Here is a 26,802-nt window from a genome sequence, read left to right on the forward strand (position 1 = left end):
CTGTTGGACTTGAAACGTTTGCTTCTGTTTGTTTGAGATATAAACACTGAGCCAGTACTTACTAGGAAATATCAGGTCAAATGCCCTGAAGGGAGCAGGGGAAAGCAGAACAGCTGCCACCTCCACCACCAGACCCAAGAAAGTAAGGCAAGTGCCCAGCTCAAAGTTGTCCCTTTGTCTTGCTCTGGCTGTGATAACCACAGCTTGGCAGGCACTGTTGGCATGACCACTTTGAGCAGCAAAATCCCAATTCCTGAACCAGCTTTGCAAGCGAAGGTATCCTGTTTGTCACTCCAGGTCGTCCAATGAAAGCAAATCCTAAATATGTCATTTAAAACAAATCAAGTAGGTCAGCATCATATCTAGTATTGTTCACTTCATGTGAAAAAAAAAGACTTTCAGAGAAAACAATATTATTGATTAACAGCATTGACATTTAGATGAATACGACTGAAAAGTTTGGGAGTTGGATCATACGCAGTCAAATAAATATAAAGCAATAAGTGGTAGAGAAAAGGCAGATTAGGAGCTAATCTTCGGTAGTTTAACCTGTGAGGATTCACAAGAGTGCATAAGATTGTCCAGATCAATGTTAGGAGTAACTTCGGAAGGAATACAAAACCCCGATCACTTACCTCGATCTGTAGCAGTCATAATTTGGGATAAAATCTAAGACCAAGGTTAAACTGACACACATCTACCTCCTGTTGGGGTTTTACTCCTTGCTCTAGGCTGGCCACGTGGGTGAGGGGCAGCACGGTGGACTGTGGGTCAGATGCCACAGCAGTCTCTGCATTTTGAAGAAGGGACACAGGCCTGTGTGGAAGGCAGACACTTACGGTGCACTGGCTGCAGGGGCAGAACACTGACTGACAGAAATGGAGCTTTGGCGGTTCTAAGAGCACTGACAGATGCTGATGCAGGGCTTGAGGAGCTCCTCAGAGCCTGCTGGTGGGCGGATGGGTGCCCATGACAAGGCGAGGTCAGGGTGTCTCTACCAGCTGCCAGCTCTCTCTCAGGAGAGGACTGTTGCTTCTTGCCTTAGCAGTGATGTTGATATTCAGAACTGCTCTCTGAAAACTTGCTGCTGCAAATTTAGTGCTTAGGTTTGGAGATGGCAGCACAGGTGATGCAACACAAATGTGTTCCACTGGGCTGGCCACTGGTTGTGTGGTGAACTGTGCAGTTCTTTGCGCACTACTGGTATTGGGTAATTGAAACACACTTCCAGATTTAAGCAACAAGGGAATTTGGGGCTATTATGCTAGACTGGGGTGAGATGATAAATTCAAAAAATGTTGAGCAGACCAGCCGAGCAACAGGAACAGAAACACACGGTGATAATATGAGCACTGTAATATGCATAATTTTGGAAACAATGAAGGTCCAAAGAAAAAAGTGAATAAAAGTAAATCCCAGGTATGAGACACTAAAACCATCAAGGAAAAGAAGCAGTGGGTCTTGTAGAAAGCGAGTGAATCACCCCCAGATGAAATTATTTGACACAAAGACATTTCAGAAGTAACATACACTCTAAACTACACCAAAGAAATGAGCAAGAACTGGGTATCCATTGGGATGCTGATATGAAAACATGAAGAACTGGGGCCCACAAACTTGCACATCTCCTCTGAAGAACTTCTTTCTAATTGCTCATTAACAGGTAGAAATCTTGAGAGAAACGTGTACCCAGGGATACACAGAGAGCTCAAAAGATGATTAATGGGACGGGATCCATGTGATTAGACAACACAGGACAAGGTGCAACAGGAATTTTGAATGGAAACGACCACGCAGGGAAAAAAAGCACCGGGGTGGGGGTACTGAGGCTGTTCCACAGAAAACAAACATCGGTAGCATGACCGCATTGTTCGCGAAGCCTAAAACGCACGCTTTACCAACCTTGACATTCCTTTCCCTTGGAAGCAACAGCCAAGCCGGAGGACAGCCCCCAGAACCAACGCAGTCTCCGGGGAGCTTCCCAGCCGGACCCGGGGAAGAACTGACGTGCCTTCGAGGGGTCGGGAGGCACCGGTAGCGTTGGAGCGGCGGAGACCGGACAGGAACCCGGGACAGCCAGCAGCCCCAGGTATCCTGGGATTCCCAGGGGTGTCGGGACCCTCCCGGCGCATCCCACGGGCCCACGGCCGGCAAGGGGCATGGGGCGTGGCCCATCGAACGGGGCGGCCGCTCTGCGCTCGGCTACTCCGCCCTGCCGCTCGGCTCTGGATTAGCGCAACTGGCGACGTGGGACGGCCCGGCCCCGCGCCCGCCGCCGGCACCGGGGGTGGGAGTCGGGAGCGGTGCCGGGAGCGGGAGCCGCAGCGCAGGCGAGCAGCCCGCCGGCGGGACGCGGAGCCCGAGGGCAGCGGCAGCGCTGCTCTGGTGCCGCAGCCCCGCCGGCGCAGCGTGGTGAGGGGCCGGCGGTGCCGAGAGCGCCCTGGGGAGCGACGATGGCGCTACGGGCGCGGGCGCTGTACGACTTCAGGTCGGAGAACCCCGGTGAGATCTCGCTGCGGGAGCACGAGGTGCTGAGCCTGTGCAGCGAGCAGGACATCGAGGGGTGGCTGGAGGGTGTGAACAGCCGCGGGGACCGCGGGCTGTTCCCGGCCTCCTACGTGCAGGTGATCCGCGCCCCCGCCGCGGAGCCGCCGCCGCCCGCCCGCTACGCGAACGTCCCCGTGGGCGGCTTCGAGCCGCTGCCGCCTCCCGCCTCCTTTAAGCCGGCGGCGCAGCAGCCCCCGCCCGAGCCCTTCCCGGCGCCCCCCGCCGGGTACCCCTTCCCGCCCTACGGCGGCTCCTACCAGCCCAGCCAGGGCAGCGATGACGACTGGGACGACGACTGGGACGACAGCTCCACGGTGGCCGACGAGCCTGGCGCCCTGGGCAGCTCTTATCCCGACTACGAGGCGGCGGGCGGTGCCCCGGGCCGGTACCGCCTGTCCACTCGCTCCGAGCCGTCCTTGGGCTCCCGGGGCGGGGGACACCCCCCGGGACACCCGCCCCCGCCCGGCGGCGGCGGCGCCGCCAAGAGCTCGGCCACGGTGAGCCGGAACCTGAACCGCTTCTCCACCTTCGTCAAGTCTGGCGGGGAGGCCTTCGTGCTAGGCGAGGCGGCGGGCTTCGTGAAGGACGGGGACAAGTTGTGCGTGGTGCTGGGTCCGCGGGGTCCCGAGTGGCAGGAAAACCCCTACCCTTTCCAGTGCTCCATCGAGGACCCCACCAAGCAGACCAAGTTCAAGGGCATGAAGAGCTACATCGCCTACAAGCTGGTGCCCAGCCACACTGGGCAGCAGGTGCACCGCCGCTACAAGCACTTTGACTGGCTCTATGGGCGCCTGGCCGAGAAGTTCCCCGTCATCTCCGTGCCCCACCTGCCAGAGAAGCAAGCCACTGGCCGCTTCGAGGAGGACTTCATCTCCAAACGCCGCAAAGGCCTGGCCTGGTGGATGGACCACATGTGCAGCCACCCCGTGCTGGCTCAGTGCGATGCCTTTCAGCACTTCCTCACCTGTCCCAGCACGGATGAGAAGGCTTGGAAGCAAGGCAAGCGCAAGGCTGAGAAGGATGAAATGGTGGGTGCCAACTTTTTTCTGACCATCAGTGTCCCCACGGGCCCTGGCGCCAGCCTGGACTTGCAGGAGGTGGAAAGCCAGGTGGATGGCTTCAAAGCTTTCACCAAGAAGATGGATGAGAGTGCCCTACAACTTAATCACACAGCTAATGAGTTTGCTCGAAAACAAGTCACTGGTTTCAAGAAGGAATACCAGAAGGTGGGGCACTCCTTTAAGTGCCTCAGTCAGGCGTTTGAGCTGGACCAGCAGGCCTTTTCAGCTGGCCTCAACCAAGCCATAGCCTTCACTGCAGAAGCCTATGATGCCATCGGGGACCTCTTTGCAGATCAGCCTCGTCAGGACCTAGATCCTGTGATGGATTTGTTAGCGCTCTATCAGGGGCATTTGGCCAACTTTCCAGACATCATCCATGTCCAGAAAGGTAACACCCTTACATATTTTCTGAAATGATTCTAAGTTTTGTGTATCAGTGATATACAACAGATGGAGGGACCAGGGGCTGAATTTGCCCTGTGTATGACTTGCAGGCCTTGGGTTCAGTCTTTCTGTGTTTACTCAGGTAAACTATTGCTAAAAATACAAAAAACACATCAGTGACAAAATTTTTGTCCTGTGCCAAAGGTCTAGACATAGTTGGGAGTTTTACTGGTCGGAGGTTGCTCCATTTGACTGTGTATCTCTGAAGGAAACCAGATCTACCAATACTGCTGATACATTAAAGGGCTTGCTTACAAACCTTGGAAATCATGAAGTGGTATGAAAACATCTATTACTCAGATGCATGTTAAGTATCTTAAATCTCTGATCTAGTAGATAAATATGAACTAATCTGATGATGCAGGCACTCCTCTGACTGACCACTGTGTTTGAGGTGTGCATGGAGGTATGTGCATTTTGCCGTGTGAGTTTGATGAGATGTTTAAAGCTGCTGGGGTTTTTCTGTTTGGCCAAGCATTAAACTCTCTTGCTGCCTTTGGGAGAATAATGGTCTGCCACAGGGTTCTTACTTAATTAGAGTTGTTCAACCTTTGCCCTCATTGTCATAGCCAGATGTTGCTCAGCTGTTACCCTTTCAGCATCTTTCTAGCTGAAACACGCTTTTCAGGTTCAGATTTTTGGTTATAAGGTGCTTTGTGATCCATTAGAAAGAAAGGACTCAAAAATGAAAAAAAAATCTGCTATGCAACTAATGACACTTTTTCAAATAAACAGAAGTTTGTAGCACTATGTATGTGGAAATGCTGCTGTTCAAGTATTGGTAATCCTACATTCTTGACCATTGCACATAGATGAAGTCCATTTTTCATTCTTTTAGCTGCTTTATTCCTTACCTATAGTTTTCAACTCGAAGTTCAGGAGGGTGTGGGGATTTGAGCTGTAAGAGACACCAAGAAAACATCACATATGCTCTGCAGAAGTGGGTATCTGCAAGTTACCTGAGAAAATACATGAGCTTTGTTGAAAATTATATTGGAGATTAATAAGTGGTGTTCTGCATCCCAAGTGAATTGTCACCCATGTGAACCAGTCTTTTTGCCCGTACATGACATTTCTAGGGATTTTTTATCTGGAGCAGTACCTTGAGTTTGACAATAAAAAGGTTGGAAAAGCTTTTTCAGTGGATCGAAAAGACAGACTTGCAGAAGTATGCATTACTGCTGGGAGCATCTGAGGAAACAGAGTTGCTACGAAGTGCACAATTTGCTGTTATGTAAGAAAATAAGCTTTTTGTAAAAATTGTCAGATTTCCATTCTGCTATTAAGTCTTGAAAATTGTGAGTGGAAACTTAAACACGCTTAGTATTATTTTGAAGAGAAAAGGGAAGTGTGCAGTCTAACCTTTGAGGAGTTGCTCTGCAGGGTTCTGATAACAGCTTTCAAATATTTTTGATTTGGAGAGAAGGGTCACCTTGGAAATGCCTTGTGTTGGGAGCAGAGCATGTTAAAGTGAGTTGTCAACTAGTAGGATTATCTCTAAGCTTCTGGAAAAAAATAAAGGGACAGATTTTTTATTAGGTAGAAAAAACCATCAGAGTATATATACTATTTAAATAATACATCCTCAAGCTTTAAGGCTATATGGAATTCTTCACAAAAGTATTTTTAGAGATGAGACTTTGAAGAGAGGACTGGGAATAATAAGGTATGTGCTGGACCCATCCCTATTTCTTTTATAGTTTGAATTTGTGCTTTTTGGTTAGGTTTACCCTGTTGAACTGGGGAAAGTTCGTGTAAATACACTTTCGTTAGAGCAATGCATGAACATGATGTATGTAGAGTTGATTTAGGGCCATAGCACTGCCCTGGAGCAGCTTGGAGAAATGTCTGGCTGTCAGGCATGAAGCTGCTAATGCTCCAGCACCTCTGGGCTAGCACTGCCTCCAAGACAATATTACCCATGGTACATACCAGCCATTCGAAGATGGCATATGCTCGAGTGGTTGATCTCTTGAGTATCCGGTTCATGATAGGAACAGGGTTAGAGCTGGGTTGTATCTTTGTTGTTGTTGTTCCTGTTACAAAACAGCAGACATGAGGAAAACTGAGAGTTGTTGTTTTTTGCACACAGTATATTGCCGGTTTATTATTTTTAAGAGTTACTTTTAACAAGGTACAACTTTTCAATTTCGATCTGTAAACTTCAGATGAAATTATGAACCATGTGTTGTTCTTACAACATAAAAGCTTTCTTTTAAATTTATTGTCTGGGATGGCTGCCAGTTTTGAGAAATAATGCTGTCTCTATAGTCTATATAAATATCTGTTGGTGATAATAGATCATCTGAAAAATACAGTTGATGTGTCTTTCTTCAAAGTGCATTTTATTTTCTAGTGTACAACTTCATTGAGCAGGAAAATGACACCAAAGTGGCTTTATAAAATGTAGAAACAGGAGCAGCCTGATTGATACATTGCTTAGATGGCCATCCCTTTAAAAAGATGAACCCTGAAGTTGGGAGTAGTGCTCCTTTTTTTTTCCCCTACGAAGTGCAGATATATTGTCCACTTCAGATAAAAACCAAGGTGTGGTGGGGGAAAAAAACGGTTTCCCCCCTGAAGTTATAAAATGGTAAACCCCCCAGGGGGTGGTTACCCTTGGGGTTGAGCCAATGAGCGCTTCTGCAAAATATAAACATATCACCCAGACTGGAAAAGAAGGTGGTTGTAGTTGTAGTTGGAGAGTTGCCATGTTGTGAAAGCCACGAGCTGAAGGGGCAAGAGCCCCTCTGGGGGGCCACGGCCACGGCCCCGGCCCCCCAGTCCCTGGCTGGGGTCATAGAAACTCGGAAACAGTGTTAAACTGGACTGAGGACTGTGACTGAGAAGCTGGGAGTTTTTTCCCCACTATAAGCAACAGCAGGAGCAGTGGCAGAAGCAGCAGCGTATGGAGGGCAGTGACAGAGAGCCAAGAGATAAGAGAGAAGCAGCAGAGACAGCATGCAGCCAAGGAAGACACAGAGATCTCTAATGGAGAGAGAGAGAGCAGGACTAAGCCCTGCAGAGACAGAGTTTGGGGTAAGAACTGAAACCAGACCCCCCAAAACCCTTTTGAGACCCCTCTTAAGTGGAGGGGGTAGACTCCTACTAGATAGAAGTCCTAAAATGCAGCATGCACTGCAGAGAGAGGAGCTGAGAAGCTCAGGCTTCCCGGAGCTGAACCGGGATGACTGAAGGAATGCAGAGGAGGGCTTCGATGCCCCTCACTGCTCTGAGATCAGAGCACAGGAGCTCTGCAAGGGACTTTGAATCCCCTGAGGATAGGGACCCTCACAAAGGCTTCTGCACTTCGTTGATATGACGTGGTGAAGTGACCTTTGTCCTGGTAAACACAGCCCACGGAAGAAAAAGACCCTCACTTGGAGTCGAAGGGTCGAGAGGGGCTTGGAGACCCCCCCTCGTGTGTAATGAAAAGTGATCCAGCTACAGCTGCTGCATGGAAGAGAGATAGACTGCTACCCTGGAGAGACTGCTGCTCTGAGAGTGGAAAGGATCTCTTCCTTCTTCCCTCCTGGACTTTTATTTGGAGAGAGAAGAGATGTGATCCATTGTAAATACTGCTTCATCATGGTACAGATAGTTGAGATTGTGTATGTAATGTATTGTAATATTTATGTGTAAAGTCATTGTAATATAATCCCTTCCCCCCATTTTTAGTCTTGTGTGGTGTCTGGAAAACCCATCTCACACTGGGCTGAGATGTGGGAGGGGGGCTTGGACTCGAGAATTGGATTTTGGGGCTCTCAAACCATTACACGAGGTCATATTCCCATAGACCTGAGAAGGACTGAAAAACAAAGGCAGCTGTACCCAAAGCATGCCTATGTCTGTGCATAGAATGTTTAACTGAGTTGTCTTGTTATGGCTTTGCTCTACTGCAGCTTGTTGAACAGCTGCTGAATGTGGTTTGAAAATGTGGTTTGGATTGAGAAGTCTCCGTGTCTGGAGTTTTGTTAAAAATTTCTGCAACTTCTGCAAAAAGAATCACAGAGGCAAAAGTTTCCCTCCATGTGGGCTTTGTCTTTTTCCCTAGAATTATGCACCAAAGCCATGTAAGCCTTGCTGTTGCTTTGTCTGCATGTTAGCGGGAAAATGTGTTAACTGTTGTGCTTTTAATTGCTCTGGGATTCAGGTCTTTCTGTCTTCTGTGCTGAGGACATCACATATGATCTTATTTGTGTAATTTGTGTAAAACTTACGAACCAATGGACTCTGGAAATATTTTCAAACTGTTTATTATCTTATTAATATTGTTAGTATTTCATGAAATGGAAATAGCTACAGTAGATTTTAAAAGATTCCTTTGTCTCTTTCATCTTGAGTACCCAGTGTTGAAGGAATTTTCTGTAGGAAAGGAAGAATTAAATTTCCTGCTTCAGGAGTGACAGAGGAAGGATTTGGACATTCCTGTACCACATGCCAGTTGAGGATCAACTGGTCAATGCTTTGTGAGAGACCTTACCTTGTTTCGTATGTGCCTCAGTCCAGGTCTGAAGATTCATTGGATTGAGTACTACAGCAAAGAATGTGCCAAGTTGGAAACCCTACATTTCTGTCTGGAAATAATTGATTTGAGAGCCCCACTGAAGGTGGCATAGAGCATATCAGTACCAAGGCAGACATCCCTTACAAACAACTAGTTGTTTTATAGGTTTTGTTTGGAAAACTAAATCATTAGGGGAAGACTGGCGTCTGTATGGTAGCTGATGGCAGAGTGGTGTCTCAAGATTCTAAATACCCAGATATTTTTATGAGTCCAGCCCTCAACCCCCCATAGGTAAATGCTTCCAGAGTGCTTGCTTGAAAATATTCCTGTGCATACTGGTGGTTTTTTTGGAATGGAATATACAAATATGTCAGACAGATATACTTGTGCTCAGTTTATTTAGCCCCTGGCAAAACATTTGCAGAAGAGGGATATTAAGTTCCATAGGCTCAAAAGCTAAGCTGCATTTTTGTAATTTTCTATTGCAAAGCTGGTATATCTTTCAAGAAATACTGGATTCAGTTGTTTTCATTTTGAGAAGAAAAGCAGCTTCCCAACTTCCTTTGTAATAATACCTTCTTTTTTATGTTTTTAAGGTCTACTAGTGGAAATTCCCTAGGCATTCTTGATGAAATAATTTCTACATATTAATTGTTAGAGCTTCACTCAACTGATGAGATCTTCCTCCTTCAGTAATCTTCAACGCAAACGCTCACTGCAGGCCCATGCAAGTTCAGGTTCAGAAAATTTGTGCACTTTTGAGAGTTGCAGATAGGATATGCTAGTACTCTGGCTCATGCTTGTCTGGCTGTCGTCTTCATATTTGCTTAGTGAGAGTAGAGAAGTTGGGGGCATTTGGGATTTTTCTTTCAAGTTTTGTTTGAGGAATTACTATAATTAGCCTCTTGTCTTTCCTGAAAGTGGAAGCAATACTGACTAACGTGCTGCTTTATCTCTGCCTTCCAGATTTCTTCTTTCCCTAACGTTTGCAAACTTCTGGTTATGATTTTTGCAAAACAGATCTGAGAAAGCAGTCTAAATATTTCTAAAGATGTAGGCAGCGATTCCATTTCCTCTGCATGCCAGGATTTAAGGGAATTATTTTTAAAAATATCTGAGTGACCCTTTTGCTTCTTGATCACTGTGAAAAGTAAAATAAGGCAAGTGGTCTTATTGAGGGAAACTTAATTCTAGACACTGGCTTTGAAGAATGCGCTGGGTGTGTTTTTAGAATATCTTAAAAATTTGTAGGTGAAAAATCTATATGGCTGTAAATGCATCAAAATTTCAAGCGTCACAAAAATCCAAACAGCACTGAAACCTGGAACTCTCTGTAACATTTTCAGCTTCCTCTCCTTCGCCCACACCCCTTCAGGGGGAAGGAGTGGTATGTGTGTTCATGAATAAATCAGACTGGTTAATATTGACACCTAAAATTTTATATCACAGTGTAAATGCAGTGCTTTTCTCTCATGCTTACTTCCTAATCTCTTCAATTTGTTATGCAGACATATTTTTTCCATCCCTGTTTTTCACTTTATTCACCTTTGGGGTTTTTTTCCCCCTCCTCTGTCTCTCAGATGCATATACTTTGCATGGGGTTCAGCCCAGGTAGGTACTGGGTAAGAGCTGGGTATGTAATCCCAGCCAGATGACCCTTACAACAGTAAAAAGAGATGGGTAGATGCACTTCCTCTGTATAAGGACTTTGGTGAGAAAGGATGTTCTGCTCCAGAATGGCTTGTATTTTTTGCCCTGTCAGCCTCCCCATAGCTGTTACAGTGGTGATGTAGCATTGTCTGCTTGCTGCTGCATCATCCAGTATTGCCTGCCAGTATTTGAAGGTAACCTCAAGGAAATGGAGATGTTTAGATAGCTAAAATGTGAAAGAATCTTCACATTTAGAAATTCTATAAATTTGCATCTTCCTTAATCAGAGGACAGGAGTAAGCAAGACTAAAATTGAGTAATAGCCTTACTTAAAGGAGATTAAACAGGAACAGGAAAAAAAAGGACTCGTATGCCCTGTCTGTCCAAAAGATGCATGGATCTTTTTTAACTGTGATTCTTTTTTCTTTTTCACTTTCCTGCAATCTCTATAGCTTTCTAAGGGAGCAAGATTTATGCTGTCATGATGTTTTCCTTTCCTATTACCTTTTAAACACATTCAGTGACAGAGAGACATTTCATAGCTGATAAAACACCAGTAGTTTCTTTTTTAAAACCAGCTGGTAGCAAAGAAAGAGTATAACTGTTCCTCCTATGGGAGAAGCTGCATGTGTTACTGCAGACTGGAAAGTCTGTGTAGTCTACCCTCCTTGTGCCAACAGACTGGAGAAGTTTTAGTCAGAGCTCAAACCTGTAGGTTTGACCACAGGCAGTGTATTCCCATCTCTTGTGTGCTCACAGGTACTTGCTCACTGCAGGCAATAAGGCCTTGACTACTGGGAAAACCCTGTGGGCAACTAGGGAGTAGCAGTGTAGACATTGAAGAATTAAAAGTTATATTGTAGGAAGAGGAAGTAATTTTGTTTCATAAACTGAGTAATACCTTTGAGGTTGAAGTATATGAAGATAGTGAGATGGTTCTCTTGAAGATCAGAGGGCTCCTGGTCTGGCTGAAAGGGCTTCTATCCAAACAGAGGAGACGAGAATTGGTAGGCTCATTCCATCCAAATAGGGAACACAGAAATAGGTAGACTAAAAATGGAAAGAAGCTCCCATAGCTCTTCCAGTTCTTTGTTAGCATTATCAAACACAAATAAGCTATCTGACTGTTTTGCAAATCACCTTTGAAACAACGACGTGTTTCAGCCTTTCCAGCATCTTTCCATGAGTTCATTGTTAGACTTTGTTTGAACAGTTGAAATGCCAAGTTAATGTGTGCAGACTGTATAAACATATCCAGCTGGTACTTATGTATTTTAATTTGCGTGGTTCAAATAGCACAGATTTGAAAATTCGAATTGAAAAAAATGAAATTACCTTTGGCTGAGCCCCCAGAACATGAATCTTATCAGCAGATTAGAGCAAACAAATGGCACATGCTTTCTGTGCAGTCTAGTTTGCTTCTTTCATGAAGGCTGTGAGGATTAAAATAAAATGAAAAAAAAATAAAAATTAAACAATCTGTTCAGTTCTTGCCAGTGGCTTTGGGTTATTGTAGCAGAGCAGGAAGAAGTGTGATGTTTTCAGCCTTTGTTTTAAGTAGGTACACATCATGGGTACTTCTGTAATTATAATGAACAAAACTACCCTTTTCATGCCTACCTGCAGTTCATTCATTAATAATATGAAAAGCAGATTCATCCTGTGATTTGGAGTTTTCATTACTTTGTTGTCCTATGCAATTTACTGTTCTAATTTTTTTAGAATTTTTATGATTTTTGAATTATTTTTATGATTTTTATGATTTTGAATCTGTATGAGTGAATAGCTATGTTGGCTAACTGGCAGTATACTGAAGAAGCTAATTTTTTATATAATACGGATATGCATGATATTATTATAATGTTCATGTGTTCTGCATTTGTATTATATAACATTTTTAATTGGTTACATTAATGATGATTTACCTTGAGTATTTTTTTTTATGCAATAAGAGTTGTACTTCTTTTTGTCCCTACACAGAAACTGCAGCATTCAGATTTCTAAGAGAGAGCAGTTAAAGGGTACTAAGAAAAAGTGAACCAGTGTCTGCATTTCATTTTGGTCCTGACTCTTTTCATATGAATTTGCTAAATTGTCTATGCATGTTGTATTTGCTCATCTTAGGACAGTAGTGGAGCTAAGCAGATAATTATGGAGAAGCAAACACCATAAATTGTGTTCATTCTTCGCTTTCCTTTTAGCCTTAACATCCAAAAGCAGGTGCTTTGTTGTGCCCCAATAAAGAAGTAAGAGTCAGCAGAACTTGCATTTATACTTGCTCCTCTCAGTAATGGTGTATGGATGTTGATATGCAGTGTTACCTGTCTTCCCCTGTTCACACACATCCCACGAATCTTACAAAAACTTTGAAAGTCACCATTCAATATAATGATGCTTACATGCATTCTAGAGAGGAGGAGACATTTCTATTCATTTATTGTTAACCAGTTCTACTGAAAATCTCTATCATGCATGCATAGCATAATTTCTGATGGTTGTTGTCTTGAAGTCAGCACTATGAACTGATTAGGGCATTTACTAAAGCTCTTAAGTCTGTAGCATCTTTCTACCAAAAAACGCCTGTAATTAGCATCCTAACTGGGAAAAACTAGTTTTCAGAACCTGTGACAACTGAACTGTAATAGACCAACTCCTATTCTGGAAAATGTGTTAAAAGCTTGTTTGATGCCCCATTTAGATGTAAACTAGTGAGAAGTACTAAAAAATTTCTGAAAGGTTTCATCTTGGTACTTCTGCAAATTGCAATTACTTAAATTTTCAAGTGTATTCCTGAAAAACATGACTAGCTTTCTAATGGGCAAATGTACTGCATTTCTGGTGACCAACCTAGTTTATGTTTTATTCTTTTCTGTCCCTGCTGAAGCCAAAGAAAAACTCCTTAAATGGTACACATGAGTGCCAAAAAGTACAGAGTGCCTTAGAATTGGGCAAAAGCAGCATTAGTTAGTGCTTGCCTCTCAGGCTATGGTGCAAAATGCTATATTTGTGATAGCAAACAGCAATATACATAGTTTAGATGGATTTTAAGATAAAATTGTTCCTGGCGGGCCTCCTTTCAGACATCACTATACGTACTTGTAAAGTCAAAACTCTTCATGAACACAGCTTAAACATGCTTTACTGGCTAAGATAAGGTCATTTGTTTGCTTAAAAGACTATTGGTGTACAATACATCAAAAGATAGCATTAGTTTTAAATCGCTGCATTCACAATTTGAATGGAAAGCTTGCATCTCATCTTGCATGTTTTTTTTGTGTGCGGTTACCTAACACTGTGGGGTTTTCTTTTAATTTTGTTAATGGCATTATGTGCGGCAGCAGATGTAATAAACTGGTAATTCTGTAATGTTTCTTTCATTTATTTTACCATCATGCTCTCGTCTCCTTCTATCAACTCTTCCAAAGGCAAACTATGGCGTGAGCTCATACAGCAGTGTGGTGTAGCATGGCCCAGGAAGACATTTGTACTGGAGGTGCTGCACACCAAAGCTTGTAGATTCCTCTGGGGACTCTGGAACTGAAATGGACATTGACAGCGTGGGAATTTAAATAGCTTTTCAATAATGTGATCATTTTGGAGTCTCTGACCATGCACTGGTATGATTAGAGTCCTTGTAGGTTTGAAGAAATAAATTGGCCATGTATGTTCTTCCTATGTATGTTCTTCCTATGTGTGTGTACACTAACTGGCAGATGTATGCTCAATGAGTCTAATCAGGTCTTAATAATCACATTATTTAAATTTTTAAAAAATATTAGTTAGACATGTATAGTGTCCATTAACCCTGGCAGTTCTGTAAAATTGACGTTTGACACTGCAATCTAACACCATTGTTAATCAGTTATATAGTAATTAAATCAATTTATATGTTAAAACCATCACATGAGGTTACAGTTAGTTAAGTTTCTGAAATCTGTAGCAAGGCTGTTTTATTTGTGTGTGATCTCTGAGTTGTGTAGATTAAAAAGTGACTTCATTTTGAACTGAATAATTCGTCTCTGTCAGCTTTCAGTGAGCTTTTCTATAGGGTAACTGGAAGAACAAATAATTCTGTCTAGTGTTAATAATCCTGCAGTCAGGCATTGTTAACCTAGATGTCAGCACAGTACTGTAATTTAAAAGCCTAGATTTACAGGATAGTATTATGGGGTTTTGGGCTTTTTTTGAGCAATGTGCAACAAAAAACTATTGTTAGGCTGAAGATCCCATAAGCATTAGAGCCATTTTTATGTACCTACAAAACCCCCTGTAATGCTAAAGTAATTGCAGTTCAATGTATTTGATTTTTGTATTTCTAACATTTCACTTTGGAAAAGAGAATGTTATTAAAGTGGGTTTGCATCCTTATGGAGAAAAATAGCATCTTTTAATTTGAAAGGCTGTTTTTGAAAACTGTGTTGTGTTGACACTGAAAGAGCAGGTGGCTTCAGAATTTTGCCTTTGGTGTTGAAGATGACTTGCTTTTTTCAGTGTAAAACTGGGAAAAAACCCAGATTTTAAAGGAGCAACTCATTTCAACATTAGTAACTGTAATGGTACTTTTTCCCTGGGACATTCCTTTTATACAGTTCAGTCTCTACTGGAAAAGTCTTCTGGTTTTAATTTCAGGCAAATTCCTATTATGCTGCTTTCCATTATAAATCTTGGCCAGAAAATGTAAAGAATTTGCAGAATCTTAGTGTAGGCTTCTTTTGTTAATCAGTGCTCAGAGCATTCTTAAGAAAATAATCTGTCAGTGTAGCAAAATCTCTGTTCTGTTACACACTATTTCACTGTGAATTGAGAGGGGGAAGTTTGAGGGCTTTTTTTGGAGTAGGATTTCACATTGTATGTAACCTCATGCAATGCTTCTGCAACTTCCCTTGAAGCTAATGATTGTAGCCCTGGGCTGAGCTGGATCACATAGCCAGGCCATTGATAAAACCAAGCCATCTCTCTCCCCTCCAGGCCAATTGCATTTTTTTGTTGGATTAGTCATTTGAGACATCTCATAACAACATCTTTGCTAGATCTGGGGTAGAGGGACAACCCCGTAGACCGACATGTTCTGGCAGCAGTCTTCTGGGTGAGAGATGTTTCCATGCATGTGAGCTACCCCTGGGTAGCTTTTTCAAATCTTTAAGCAAAGAGCCATAGTTAAATGATCTTATCATTAGGTAAGGAAAAAGAATTTCTAGTTACATTATCTGGTTTTATATCCTTTTATGAAAGCAGCATCATGAATATGTTTTTTCCCTTCCCATTAGAGATGGTGTTCAGGTTAGAACAATGTCTTGTAATAAAAGTAAAGCAAAGTGAGTTATTAGACAAGTTCAAAGCTCTCACTTCATTAGTGTGCTTTGAAGGACACATCATTCATACTATTAGACCATTAATACCATGAACAAGTGAATGATGTGGTAATGGAAGTTGTTCTACTTTCTAGTAAGTAACAAAGTAAATGTTATCTTGTAGCTTGCTGATAGTAGAAAGATGAAGTCAATCTTGAGTGTTTCTTAAAAGATCACAGTGTTTTCTGACCCTAACTATGCAGCCCTTTCAGGGAACTGTCGGCTTTGGTCTTGCTCTCACACAAATGAAGCCTGTTGACTGTACTCTCAGCAGTTGCTACTGCTCTTTGGCTCCTGATTGCATATGCTGGCAGGCACAGGGCAGGCCTGCCTTCTGCTGATTTTGAGGAGTTCAGTGAAGAGCAGTCTTGACTGCAGTCTGCAAGAGCTGAGCCCCAAAACTTTTGCCTTCTGGTCACATTGCAGACTGCAATTGGGACTTGTGTCATGTACATAGCAAGCAAGAAGAACCAGCTGGCTGCTGGCAGGGTGCTCAGGTCATGCAAGTGGAGCACCTGGGGCCACATGTACGTCAGCATAGGTTTACAGGAGTACACGTTATTTATTGTGTGCAGGGAGAGTCAGTGTATGGATCCAAACACACTCTTAGTTGACTCTCAACCACAAATCTCAAAGCGTTTATTACTGTAATAAAACTGCAGGTGGTGTGAAAATGTATTTTGACTCAAATCTGAGTTCTCTCAGGTTCAGGATTTTATTTTTTTTTTCTGAATGTATATAACTTCTCCTGCCTCATTGCAACCTTATATTTGCATAAGCAGCTTACTCAATAAACTTCTTTTTTTTCTCATAACTCCTCAATACCCATTTAAGTTGCTGTTTGTATAGTGTGTTTTATGCTTGAAAGTATTTATTTCTATCAGAAACTCTACATTCTCCCTGTTTTCCTGACTGCTACCACAATACACTAGCACCAGTTTTGGTAGCACAAATTTTCCTTGTTAAACATGTTTATATCATCTTGTGTTGTCTAATCTCATACTTCAAAACAAGCACTGAAACGTGTGAATTTCTCTTAAGCCTTTAGCTGCATTCAGTGAGCATCACTGTAGGGCTTTGGGTAGTGAAAAACAGCACTCACATATGCTTTTCCCCACCTTTAAGAACAGAAATAGATGTAGCACAGCTTTTTGCAGCATCTTTGATCCAGGCCCTTTTCCCTGTTTGAAAGTTAGTCGTGATCACTTGGACATGACTCCTGACAGAAGGTCTTTTCCTTAGACCAGAAGCATTAAATGCATGGGCAAGACTTTACAGAATCTGTACATCCGGATCTTAAAAATCCCCAAGAATTTACTTTTATGTATTCCATCCCTTTGGGAACAGTGCATTGGCAGATATTTCTTCCAGGCATGTACTCAGCAGGAGTCTTCCTTGAGCTAATATGCATTAGGATGTGGCTCCTTCTGTTTCTTTTTCCTAAAATTTGTTAGTCTTTTCTGGGACTGCCATAATTCTGCCCTTTTTTTTTTTTTTACCTACATCTGTTTTTTTCTGTTTGTCCAAACCAATACTAGGTATTCACACAATTAAAATCATAAGCAGAAGTTTCTGCAGGTGTACTTTTAGACTGGGGGGCCTTGCTCGCCTCAGCAGCCTGCGAGCTGTGAGGTTCTGGATTAGGCATGGAGTGTGATGGATGAGTTAGTGAGGATGGAGGTGGGGGGTTTCATGGTGTACAGCCTGTAGTGCAGCAGGCTGGGAGTTGTGGGCTGGGAGCCATTAGAGGTTACCATCCCCTACCAAGGCATCTCTGCGCAAGGTCCTTCTTTTCACACAAGGAGCTGCTTTCCAGTCTCCAATTCCTTCATGCTGTTCTTCTCTTCCAATTCACCGCTAGAAACCTGCATGGATTATTGAACCCTCCACATCAATGAATCTCTGTTTCAGCTCAGAGTTTTGTTCACAGGGATTAAAATACAGGAAAAGTAGATTATGGAAAGGTGTTTGGAGAAAATTTGGGTGTGTTTTGTTACTAAAGCTGCTTGCAAAGCCATTCGAACTAGTAAAACTTTTTTCCTACAATTTGCTAAACTAAGTCTTGCAAACTTCAGTATATGCTGAGCAACTTAAATATAACATTTGAAAACAAATGATTATTTGCTTCTTAAAATAAAGCACACAGGTGCTTTTTTTTCTGTGTGTTTAGAGAGGATTCTTTTACTGTCCAAAAACAAGATAAAATTTTCTCTCTATTAAGTTATTTTAAGATTAGTTGTTTTACTAATAATTCAACACTTCATTTAAAGGCATTTCAAAATAAAACCCAAGCAATTTTATACTTACATATATGTATCAATTTTGTCGTATATTGCTGATATCTGGTTGTAATCTGTCCAGGTTTTAAAGGAAATTCCATTACAGGACCACTATGAATCCGTATGCATTAAGAGAGCATTGTTAATGACTGTAACTTTTCCCTTTGGATTCCTTCCCTAATTATAAATCTTCCTTTTCTTTAATGGCAAAAAAATGCAAAATATATCTAATCTGGAAGGCTTTAGTGTTTGGTGATGTATGTTTCTTATTAATGTAAAATAATTTGAAGATTATACATGCACCAGAACTTAGTTATGCTTTCAGGTGCTGATGCTGTAAAAGTATTTTTCTTCCAGTTTGGTCATTCTAGAAATAACGTCTAAAGCTGTTTCCCACATCACAGCTGAAGAGTTGTCATGTTTATTTAACCAGCTCCATCTGGCTTCCAGTAAGTCCCAAATTTCAGGGTTTTGCAGCCATGCATGGATTCCTGTCGTGCCCGCAGAGCATAGAAAAACTTTTTGCTAAGCCTGGTTAACTTTGTTAAAAGAAGCATTCTTTTTACAGGAGAAGGGATTAAATGTTTTTCAGATTGTGCCCTACCTCACAGATTCCTCACTCCTGAGAGGACAAAATGCAGATCTTTTGGCACAGTCCCGCTGCTGGCACCACTGCATATGGAGAAGATTTTTCAGTGGTGTTTTTTTGGGCCAGGCTGAAGATGATGTGGTCAAGCCAGTGCCAGGCTTTTAGCCACATAGGCATGCAATGGGATCCAGGAAGGTATGGAACCTTGCCACCACCCTGCAGCCCCCAGAGACAGACACTGTCCTTGGCCTTCAGCCAGTTCTTTAGCACATCAGGCTCAGCATGTGACCTCTGCCACCTGAATATAAGTGTCCTCAGCCATGCAGCCTGTGGTCTGTGCTTAGCTTGTTAATAACCTCCCTGCCACGGTTTAAAAAAGAAATGTCTTTCTGCAGCTACATCATACCAGAGGGGTGTTTCTTATGGACACGCTGGAGAGCTCATACCAGGACTGCAGACAGGAGATACCATGTACAGCATAGCCCAAGTGCAAGTTAAGCAGAAAAATATGATTTTAAGAGCAGAGAAGTACTGATAACAGTGAAAGTGTTTTCTCAGTGTTTGCAATTAAAAAGTCTCCACCTTCCCCCACTCCAGTTAACAAATTGTTGTTAGAAGCTGAACAGAGAAAAGTCATGCAGGCTTCTCTCATTTTAGGAATTCCACATTTTATCTGTAATGCAAGACATAACCCCTATTCAATTTCTCAAATGCAACAAACTCTTTTTACCCAAGGCTGCGAAATCATCTGATATTTTAACTTGCTTCCTGTAAGAGCGTACTCTCTATTCTACCTGTCTGCCTGGTGAGGGTTAGAGGTGGTCAGGGAATGAGCCACAGCAGGCTGGGGAATGTGAGGAGCACCTGAGTAAAATGTAATGAGCAGCAGCCATGCTCCCCAGTCGCCTCCCAGCCTGCTGTGTACACAGCGAACACAGACACATCCATGCACAGTCATGCTCCAGACCTGAATTGCAGGGATGTGTCAGGGCACCAGCAAGAGGCACATTTTAAATGGTTTTCAGACAGGCACAGGAAGACAAACAGTGCTTACAAACTGCATTGTAACTGTTCAGTGGTGTTTGCCATGTGTGGGTTCAGGCTGACAAGAAGACAAACCTGCTCCCTCAGCAGACAGAGTGAAGGGTTTTACCTCTGGAATTTACAGGCAGAGAGGTTTCTCCATTAGCTTTCTGGCAAGTGTCAGTGCAGGGGGTACATAAAAGCTCTTCTCTGAGGCAAGAAGGGAGCCCTGTCCGTGAACTGTAGTCACATGCAAGAAGTGTAATCTGAAAGGAGAGTTAAGAAATTACAAATATTTAAAGGAACAAGCATCTAGTGAGAAGATAAAAGCTGTACTGATCTGATTAATTTTAGTTGTATGAATAAAATACACATGTAATATTTAAGGCAAAGAAATTGCTCTATGGGAAATTGAGTCCAAGAATATGAATGTCTTAAGACATATCTTGATATTCTGTCATTTTATGAGTCTGCTTTGGGTGTGTCTGTTTTGGGTGATATTTTGCTTTTGTAGGATGTATGTGCTTTAATTAGCTATTTGGAGGAGGGGGACTGTCAGTTCTTTAACTCTGTTTTTCTACTAGTTTTACAATGCTATGTAAGGTCTAGCTGGGCATCTGTGACTTTGGAATAAACCGCTAGATTCTCTAGTACTCAATAATTGAAGCATCTGTAGTGTAAAAGCAAAAATATGTCTTGTCAAGATTTTGTGTATTAAGAACTGCTTTTGACATTTCACAAAGATTGGTAAAACTGATATTTCATAAAGCCTTAATGAGGATATTTCTCTGGGGTTTATGTAGGCTTAAATTGATCTGACAAGTTTTCTAGTGCTTTCACTTATTCCCACTACTGGTATATCTCTCAGTTATTCTCTGAAGGACATCATGTGATTTTTAAGGTTGTAAAATAGGCATGTTTTACTAACTTTTCCATGCTTGAGCCTTAAAAACTGTTGTATTTTGCTTTTTAAACAGGATCCACTGGTCTGTGATTTTTCTTACATGAAAAAGCTTTTATTCCTTTTTCATTCACATGTGTACACATATATGTACACATATATGTACACATAGGTATGTACACATATAAATACAATGAGAATAAGCCTTATACAAATCCGTGTTGTTATTAAATTACTTGTTAAAGTTCAGTAGTCAAGTCTACATGGTCCTCACTGTTCAACTGTTTCATTTTGTTCTTTATGCAGGAGCCCTTACCAAAGTAAAGGAGAGTAAGCGGCATGTGGAAGAGGGGAAGATGGAGCTCCAAAAAGCTGAGGGCATTCAGGAACGCTGTAACATTATTTCCTTTGCAACCCTTGCAGAAATTAATCATTTCCACAAAATTCGTGTGAGGGACTTTAAATCACAGATGCAGCATTTCTTGCAACAGCAAATACTCTTTTTTCAAAAAGTGACACAAAAGCTAGAAGAAGCTCTTCACAAGTATGACAGTGTTTAGTCTCTGAGTTGTGGACTTCCCTCAGCATGACCGTGACCCAGGCAGCAGAGCAGATGCTGCTGAAGATGCTATTGCCAGTGGTAGATGGCGGTACAAGGATGGGTTTGTGTTCACCTGGAACCCAGGTTTAATCTCCAGTTATGTAGAAAGGAAACAGTTATAGCACTATATAGTAGAAACAGTACCACGAATTGTAACTAAGTTATACTGTATATGCCTACACTACCATTGTAACTTTTCTGAATAATGAGTATACTATTTGCCTTATTGCTTTTTGAAATACGGTATTTTAGTGCATACTTTGTAGACCTCAAAACCCTTTGGGTCTTTAAGGAAGTTGGCTAGATAAAAGCCTGCTTCAGATGCCTTTTTACTTTCCTAGATTTGGATTTCCTAAATTCAAACAATTCTCTGTTTACAGACTCCTACTAGAGCAGCTATGTGATTCTGTGCCTTTAGACTCTATTTTTCTTTTTCTAGTAAGTCACATTTTTATGATTGAATGAATGAATGGTTGATGCCTATGACAGAACTGATTATGAAACCTCACACTAACTGGAAAAAAATCAGCTGCCATCCAGTTTGCATAGCAAGTACTGTCTTATGACAAGTGTTGGCTCAAAAGGGAGAATTCAAATTTATTCACACTTTCCCTGAAAATGGAGACTACTTGTTACATGTTCTAGGATGTTAAGCACATATACAGCATTACTGTGAGTGAAAATTTGAAGAGCTAGCCTAATAAAAATTACATATATCAAGGGGATATTTCTGCAAGCTATGTGGCTGCAATATTTTTTTTTTTAAGTTTCAAATGATTTGCTCATTGTTCACTTGCTGATTCAGTTTAACTTCAGACTTGCAATTGCATTGCCAGTTGTCTGAGTTGAAACTCCACTGTGATTTGTTAGTTTACTAAGTTAAAAGTTTTCAGGGATGTTCAGTAATATAAGTGATCTGAAGTAAGTCTTGGCTGAACTGACTTGGAAAACAGGTGACATTTTTATGTTTGTAACACTCAAGAATTAACAATTGTCTTAATTTTTGTATAAATATTTTGACAAGCAGGGTGCATTTATATATGTAAACACTATCTTTTAAAGAGTTTTATGGCTTATTTCGCTTGAAATAGGTATTTCTTAGGTATTGGTTTCCTTCTTATAGGTCAGTATGAAAGAGGGTTTTTATTTATCCCATTTTTTTTCTCCTAAACAAAAATAACAAAACCTTTCAAGGAAGCAAAATGTTTACTTTTTTGTTTTAAGTTGTATTAATCAAAGATGGCTTAAACAAATGAAAGCCTGGAAGAGGAAGTAGAGCAACAGTTACATTTAAGTACAAATCATTCCTCAGCAGAAATGTACAGATCTTTCACTTGATCACGTGAGTTTCAGTAGTTTAACCCCACACCTTTATTTCAGAGAAATAAATGTAGGTAAGAATGTAGTTTTGGTTCTAAGATTCATCCCCAAATGCTTGGAGATGGCTGTTTTGTGCAAGTTGCATTTGGCATTGCTTCTAGTACATACACAAAGCAGTAAAATACAGAATACTGAAGAGGGAAAAACCAATATTTGTAAAAGAAAGGACAATCAGTGAGGAAAGACTCCATTTCCAGCTTATTGGAACAGTGCTGCAAACAATGTTGACCATAAAATAAGGACCACAGTCATAGGGCTGACTTGCTCTTTACCTTCCTCATGGTGTCTCGTTCTACAGTCAAAACTCACCACTTCCCCTTTCCCACCACTTCTTCCCAGCAGAACTTCTGCTTCCCCATATGCCGTGATGGTGAGCTAGGTTTGAGCTGAGTTCCATGGCTTATGTTTGCTTAAGCCAGATACTGTTTTATTAAATGTCTTTACATTAATTAGATCATACTACAATCAAATTGATTCTACATGGAGGTTTAGGACCTGTTCACAAGTTGATCTGGTCCAGTTGAGTATTTTAGGAGATTAGTATTAATGACTTGTACATGTCCAGGAGGAAATAAAGCTGTGATACGTATTCATACAACATTATCAGACAGGTACAATTTTCCCTAATAAACTGTCATTGTCTTCACCTTACTTTCTCATTTGCGAATTTTTTGGGCAGGGGAAAACTGGGGGTACTAATTGGTTAAATTTGATGTACCAGAAAACTTTGACTGGAATCCTGGATCTGAATTGTTGCAGAATTCAAAAATATTCAAATCTGTAAAATGCTATATTAGCATCTTCCTCTTTTCCTCACTTATTATAGAGTTGAAGTTAAACTGGCTGAGGGGTGGAGCCCAAAGGGTTATATAGTAAGTGGAGTTACATCAAGCTGGCAGCTGGTCACCGGTGGAGTTACACATAGGCCCAGTTCTCTTCAATTTCTTCATAAAGCACTTGGATGCAGGACTCAAAGGGATACTAAATAAGTTTGATGATGATACTAACTTGAGAGGAACTATTGACTCCCTTAAAGGCAGAGGAGCTGCACAGAGAGACATGAACGAATCAGAGGGATGGGCAATCACTAGCCATATGAAGTTTAACAAGGCCAAGTGTTGGATTCTGCACCTGGGATGGGGCAACACTGGTTGTGTGTATAGACAGGGAACAAGAGGCTGGAGAGAAGTGCTGTAGAAAGGAACCTGAGGGTCCTGGTTGATGGCAAGTTGAATATGAGTCAGCAGTGCCCTGGCAGCCAGGAGGGCCAACTGTGTCCAGGGGGGCATCTGGCAAAGCATCACCAGCTGGTTGAGGGAGGGGATTGTCCCACTCTGCTCTGCACTGGTGCGGCCTCACCTTGAATATTGTGTGCAGTTTGGGGCACCACAATATAAAAAGATACTAAGCTATTAGAGAGTGTCCAAAGGAGGGCCATGAAGATGTCAAAGGATCCGGAGGGGAAGCCTTATGAGGGGTGGCTGAGGTCACTTTGTCTGTTGAGCCTGGAGGAGACTGTGGAGAGACCTCACTGCAGTCTACAACATCCTCACCGAGGGAAGCAGAGGGGCAGGTACCAATCTCTTCACTCTCATGACCAGTGAGCACCCAAGGGAATGGCATGGAGCTGAATCAGGGGGGGTTTCGATTAGGTGTTAGGAAAAAGTTTTTCACCCAGAGGGTGCTGGAAGAGGCTCCCCAGGGAAGTAGTCACAGCACCAAGTCTGTCTGAGTTCAACAAGTGTTTGGACAATATTCTCAGGCACAGGGATTCTTGGGGTGTCCTGTGCAGGGCCAGGAGTTGGACTGCATGGTCCTGTTAGGTCCCTACCAACTCAGCATATTCAGTGATTTTTATGATGTAGGAAGCCTTAACTCCATTAATGCTTACTGAACTACATAAGAACTACAGTATTCATTTTATTTGGAACAAGTATGACGTTGACCAGTTATGACTGACTGACTACCGAGTGGTGCGGTCTGAGATCCAAATGTACTCTACAGTTATGTGAATGTATATTTTGTGGAACTTTGGAAGCACCAAAGGAAATCTAACAGAATTTAATAAATAAATGTGGAAGAAAGCAGATTTGTTCTGTAGCATAATGTTAAATGCCATTGTTTTGTTCAATTCGTGTAATTTGTTTTTGATGCATCACAATTTTTGCATTGATAAATAGTAAATAACTGGTATACTTGTTGGAGATTGGGGAGGATGAATTGATGGCTGCAAGATCCACTGAGGTATTGGTTTGTGTTAAAATGTGGAAGAATATGTTGTGAATAAAATTGGTGTGTTTTTAGAAAATGTTAATCAGCTGCCTACACTGAATATACATGGTGAGACACATGTATCTTACATGTAAATTGTAAGATCCTGTTTGCCATACCTTCTTATTTTTCCAGACCTTCACTAGTTCAGCTAACATCTTCCATGCTGGTTGTGTGCTCCAGTGTGCTCCAGTTCTTCTGGGAAACTTGAATGACAATTGTTCAGCTATTTCTCAGAAGGAAATGATAAAAATAAAAAAAAGAGTTTTTTCTTCTTAAATTTTCTATACAATTTGGCTGGAAATCTTTAGTTCTTTCATGCTTTGGAAGACAATTTGAAATTTGGCAGACTTAGATATGCTTTCTGCACTGCCTGTGAAAATTTGTCCTTGTATTTCCAAGTTACTAAGGTTTCTCCAGGACCTACTGGGCAAAATTTTCACAGATAGATTTTCTGTAACTCCCCTTTGCTTCAGGCAATCCTGATTCTAGCATCAATCAGCAGCGGGTGACTTTCTCTAGAATTGTTTTTTCCTTCATTCAGAAGGGGCTGAAGCTCTCAGATCAGAAGCTGAGAAAAGAAGCTGTCTTAAGCGGATCTTTAGGCCTGGCCATGGGAGGAGAGGAGCAGCAGTCTGGAACAGAAGTCTGATGATGTGCCTGGCAGCTACAACAAGGTGGATGTCGGAGATGGTTGGCGAGGAACACAAAAATCAGAAAATGGTGAGGACAGAAAGCCCTGTGACTACAAAAGCCTGTTCTTCCAGTCCCTAATTGTACCTTGGGCTTCCAAAGCATCCGTGTCATTTTGTTGTTACTAAATAGCCCTAATGAACAGGCACATAATGGGGAACTTTAGTTCTTCTGGTGGTGAGGACAGCAATGTTTTCTTTCCACCGTCAGAAGTTACATTCTTTGCTCAATGATCAAAGGTCTCATGGCAGTTGAAAACTGTTGATGAACTGTAGATTTCAGGACTGAATGAAATGCCATAATGCAGGCTCTGTCAGTGGGTTTTGTAGGGCTCCATGTGTTCTATTATGTGTTTTTTTCTTGTGAAGAGAAGAAGAGATCAATTTAGGAAATTCCACACATTAAAAATAAAACAAAAAAAAAACCAAAACAACAAACCACAACTGCATTAAAGAATACTAAGATTGATAATACAGTAGAAAATTCAAAACATTAAAAAAAAAAAAGGAAAGGAAATTTCAGAATTGAAGTTACCTGTGTAACTGGTATATCAAGGCACATCATGATACGTGGTCTAAGAACTTTTTGCATCGCTTCCCTTTCTGATTAAGTGCGCATGATATACAGCATTCTCCTAGTCAACTAAGGTCTTTCAGGGAGGGTATCGTCTATATAATCCTTACTTCTTTTGCAGCATCGGTTGTACTCTGAACAGTGAGAGAGAGGCAGAGTGAAGATCAAGTACAGGTTTCTGTCAGCCTGCGCAGTGGTGCTCAGAGAGCTCGACTCTGTCCCTGCCTCTCCCCAAGTTTCTGTGCAGTATAAGCCACATAAAATAAATAATTTGCATGCTCTCCATTTGGTGTAGGCTTGAGTTTAAACCCAGGACTTACTCTGATTAAAGTGCTGGACATTCAAAATTTTCACCAATGGCTATGGAAATTCTGCTATGAAGAGGGCTTCAAAATGCAAAGTACTCTGGAAAAAAATAATCAGATGCTAATTACTTTAGGTAGACTAGGACAAATTAGTGGACACTTGTAATCTATGAGCTGGAAAAGGGGAATAGTAAACCCATGTTATATTGCTGGAATGTTGCAAATACAAACTCCTTGAAATAATTAGTTTTCAGTTGTTGATTTAGCAAAAAAAAAAAAAAACAAACTCAAACCCTCCTAAGGAAATTAATACTTAACTTTCAGAATTAAGTAGGAATATTATTCAGGAAATAATGGAGATGGGGCCACCTGTAGAGTAGTGAGGTAAAATAAGTCTCTAGAGGAATCTCAGTCAGGTACTTTTCATTCGATGAATGGAAAGAGAAAGACCTTCTCAGAAAAATCTTATGTGATCAATGTCATTGGAGCACATTTTTTATGCATATTCACAGGAAAGCTGAATTAGTCAACATGGTTTAGCTTACTTCTGGCATTTCCTAAGGTTTGAGATGCTGCTTCTGTAATTCAGTAATTTCTCAATGTAACACAGTGCAATATAGTATGTGT

The 26,802-nt window shown here is 41.7% G+C and overlaps 2 protein-coding genes across 3 annotated transcripts in view; one reads left to right on the plus strand and one right to left on the minus strand.

Annotated features, from left to right (window-relative positions):
* The window catches only part of ARL15 (ADP ribosylation factor like GTPase 15), a 261,132-nt gene extending 258,536 nt beyond the window's left edge, over positions 1-2,596 (minus strand). Inside the window, exon 1 of one of the 2 annotated variants that reach the window (XM_039390403.1) lies at positions 1,903-2,596. In XM_039390403.1, the coding sequence (XP_039246337.1) occupies positions 1,903-2,175 (273 nt within the window). In that variant the 5' untranslated portion in view covers positions 2,176-2,596. The remainder of the gene's footprint in view (positions 1-1,902) is intronic. The other variant, XM_039390406.1, reaches the window with a different exon arrangement.
* Positions 2,252-22,984, plus strand: SNX18 (sorting nexin 18). Its single transcript, XM_027716370.2, has 2 exons — positions 2,252-3,996; positions 20,659-22,984. Exons 1-2 carry the CDS (start codon positions 2,454-2,456, stop codon positions 20,910-20,912), a joined length of 1,797 nt encoding a protein of 598 aa, XP_027572171.1. The 5' UTR covers positions 2,252-2,453; the 3' UTR covers positions 20,913-22,984.
* The last annotated feature ends 3,818 nt before the right edge of the window (positions 22,985-26,802 follow it).

Source organism: Pipra filicauda, unplaced genomic scaffold (assembly GCF_003945595.2).
Source record: "Pipra filicauda isolate LSUMZ 115617 unplaced genomic scaffold, ASM394559v2 scaffold81_size6448238_pilon, whole genome shotgun sequence".
Lineage (NCBI taxonomy): Eukaryota > Metazoa > Chordata > Aves > Passeriformes > Pipridae > Pipra > Pipra filicauda.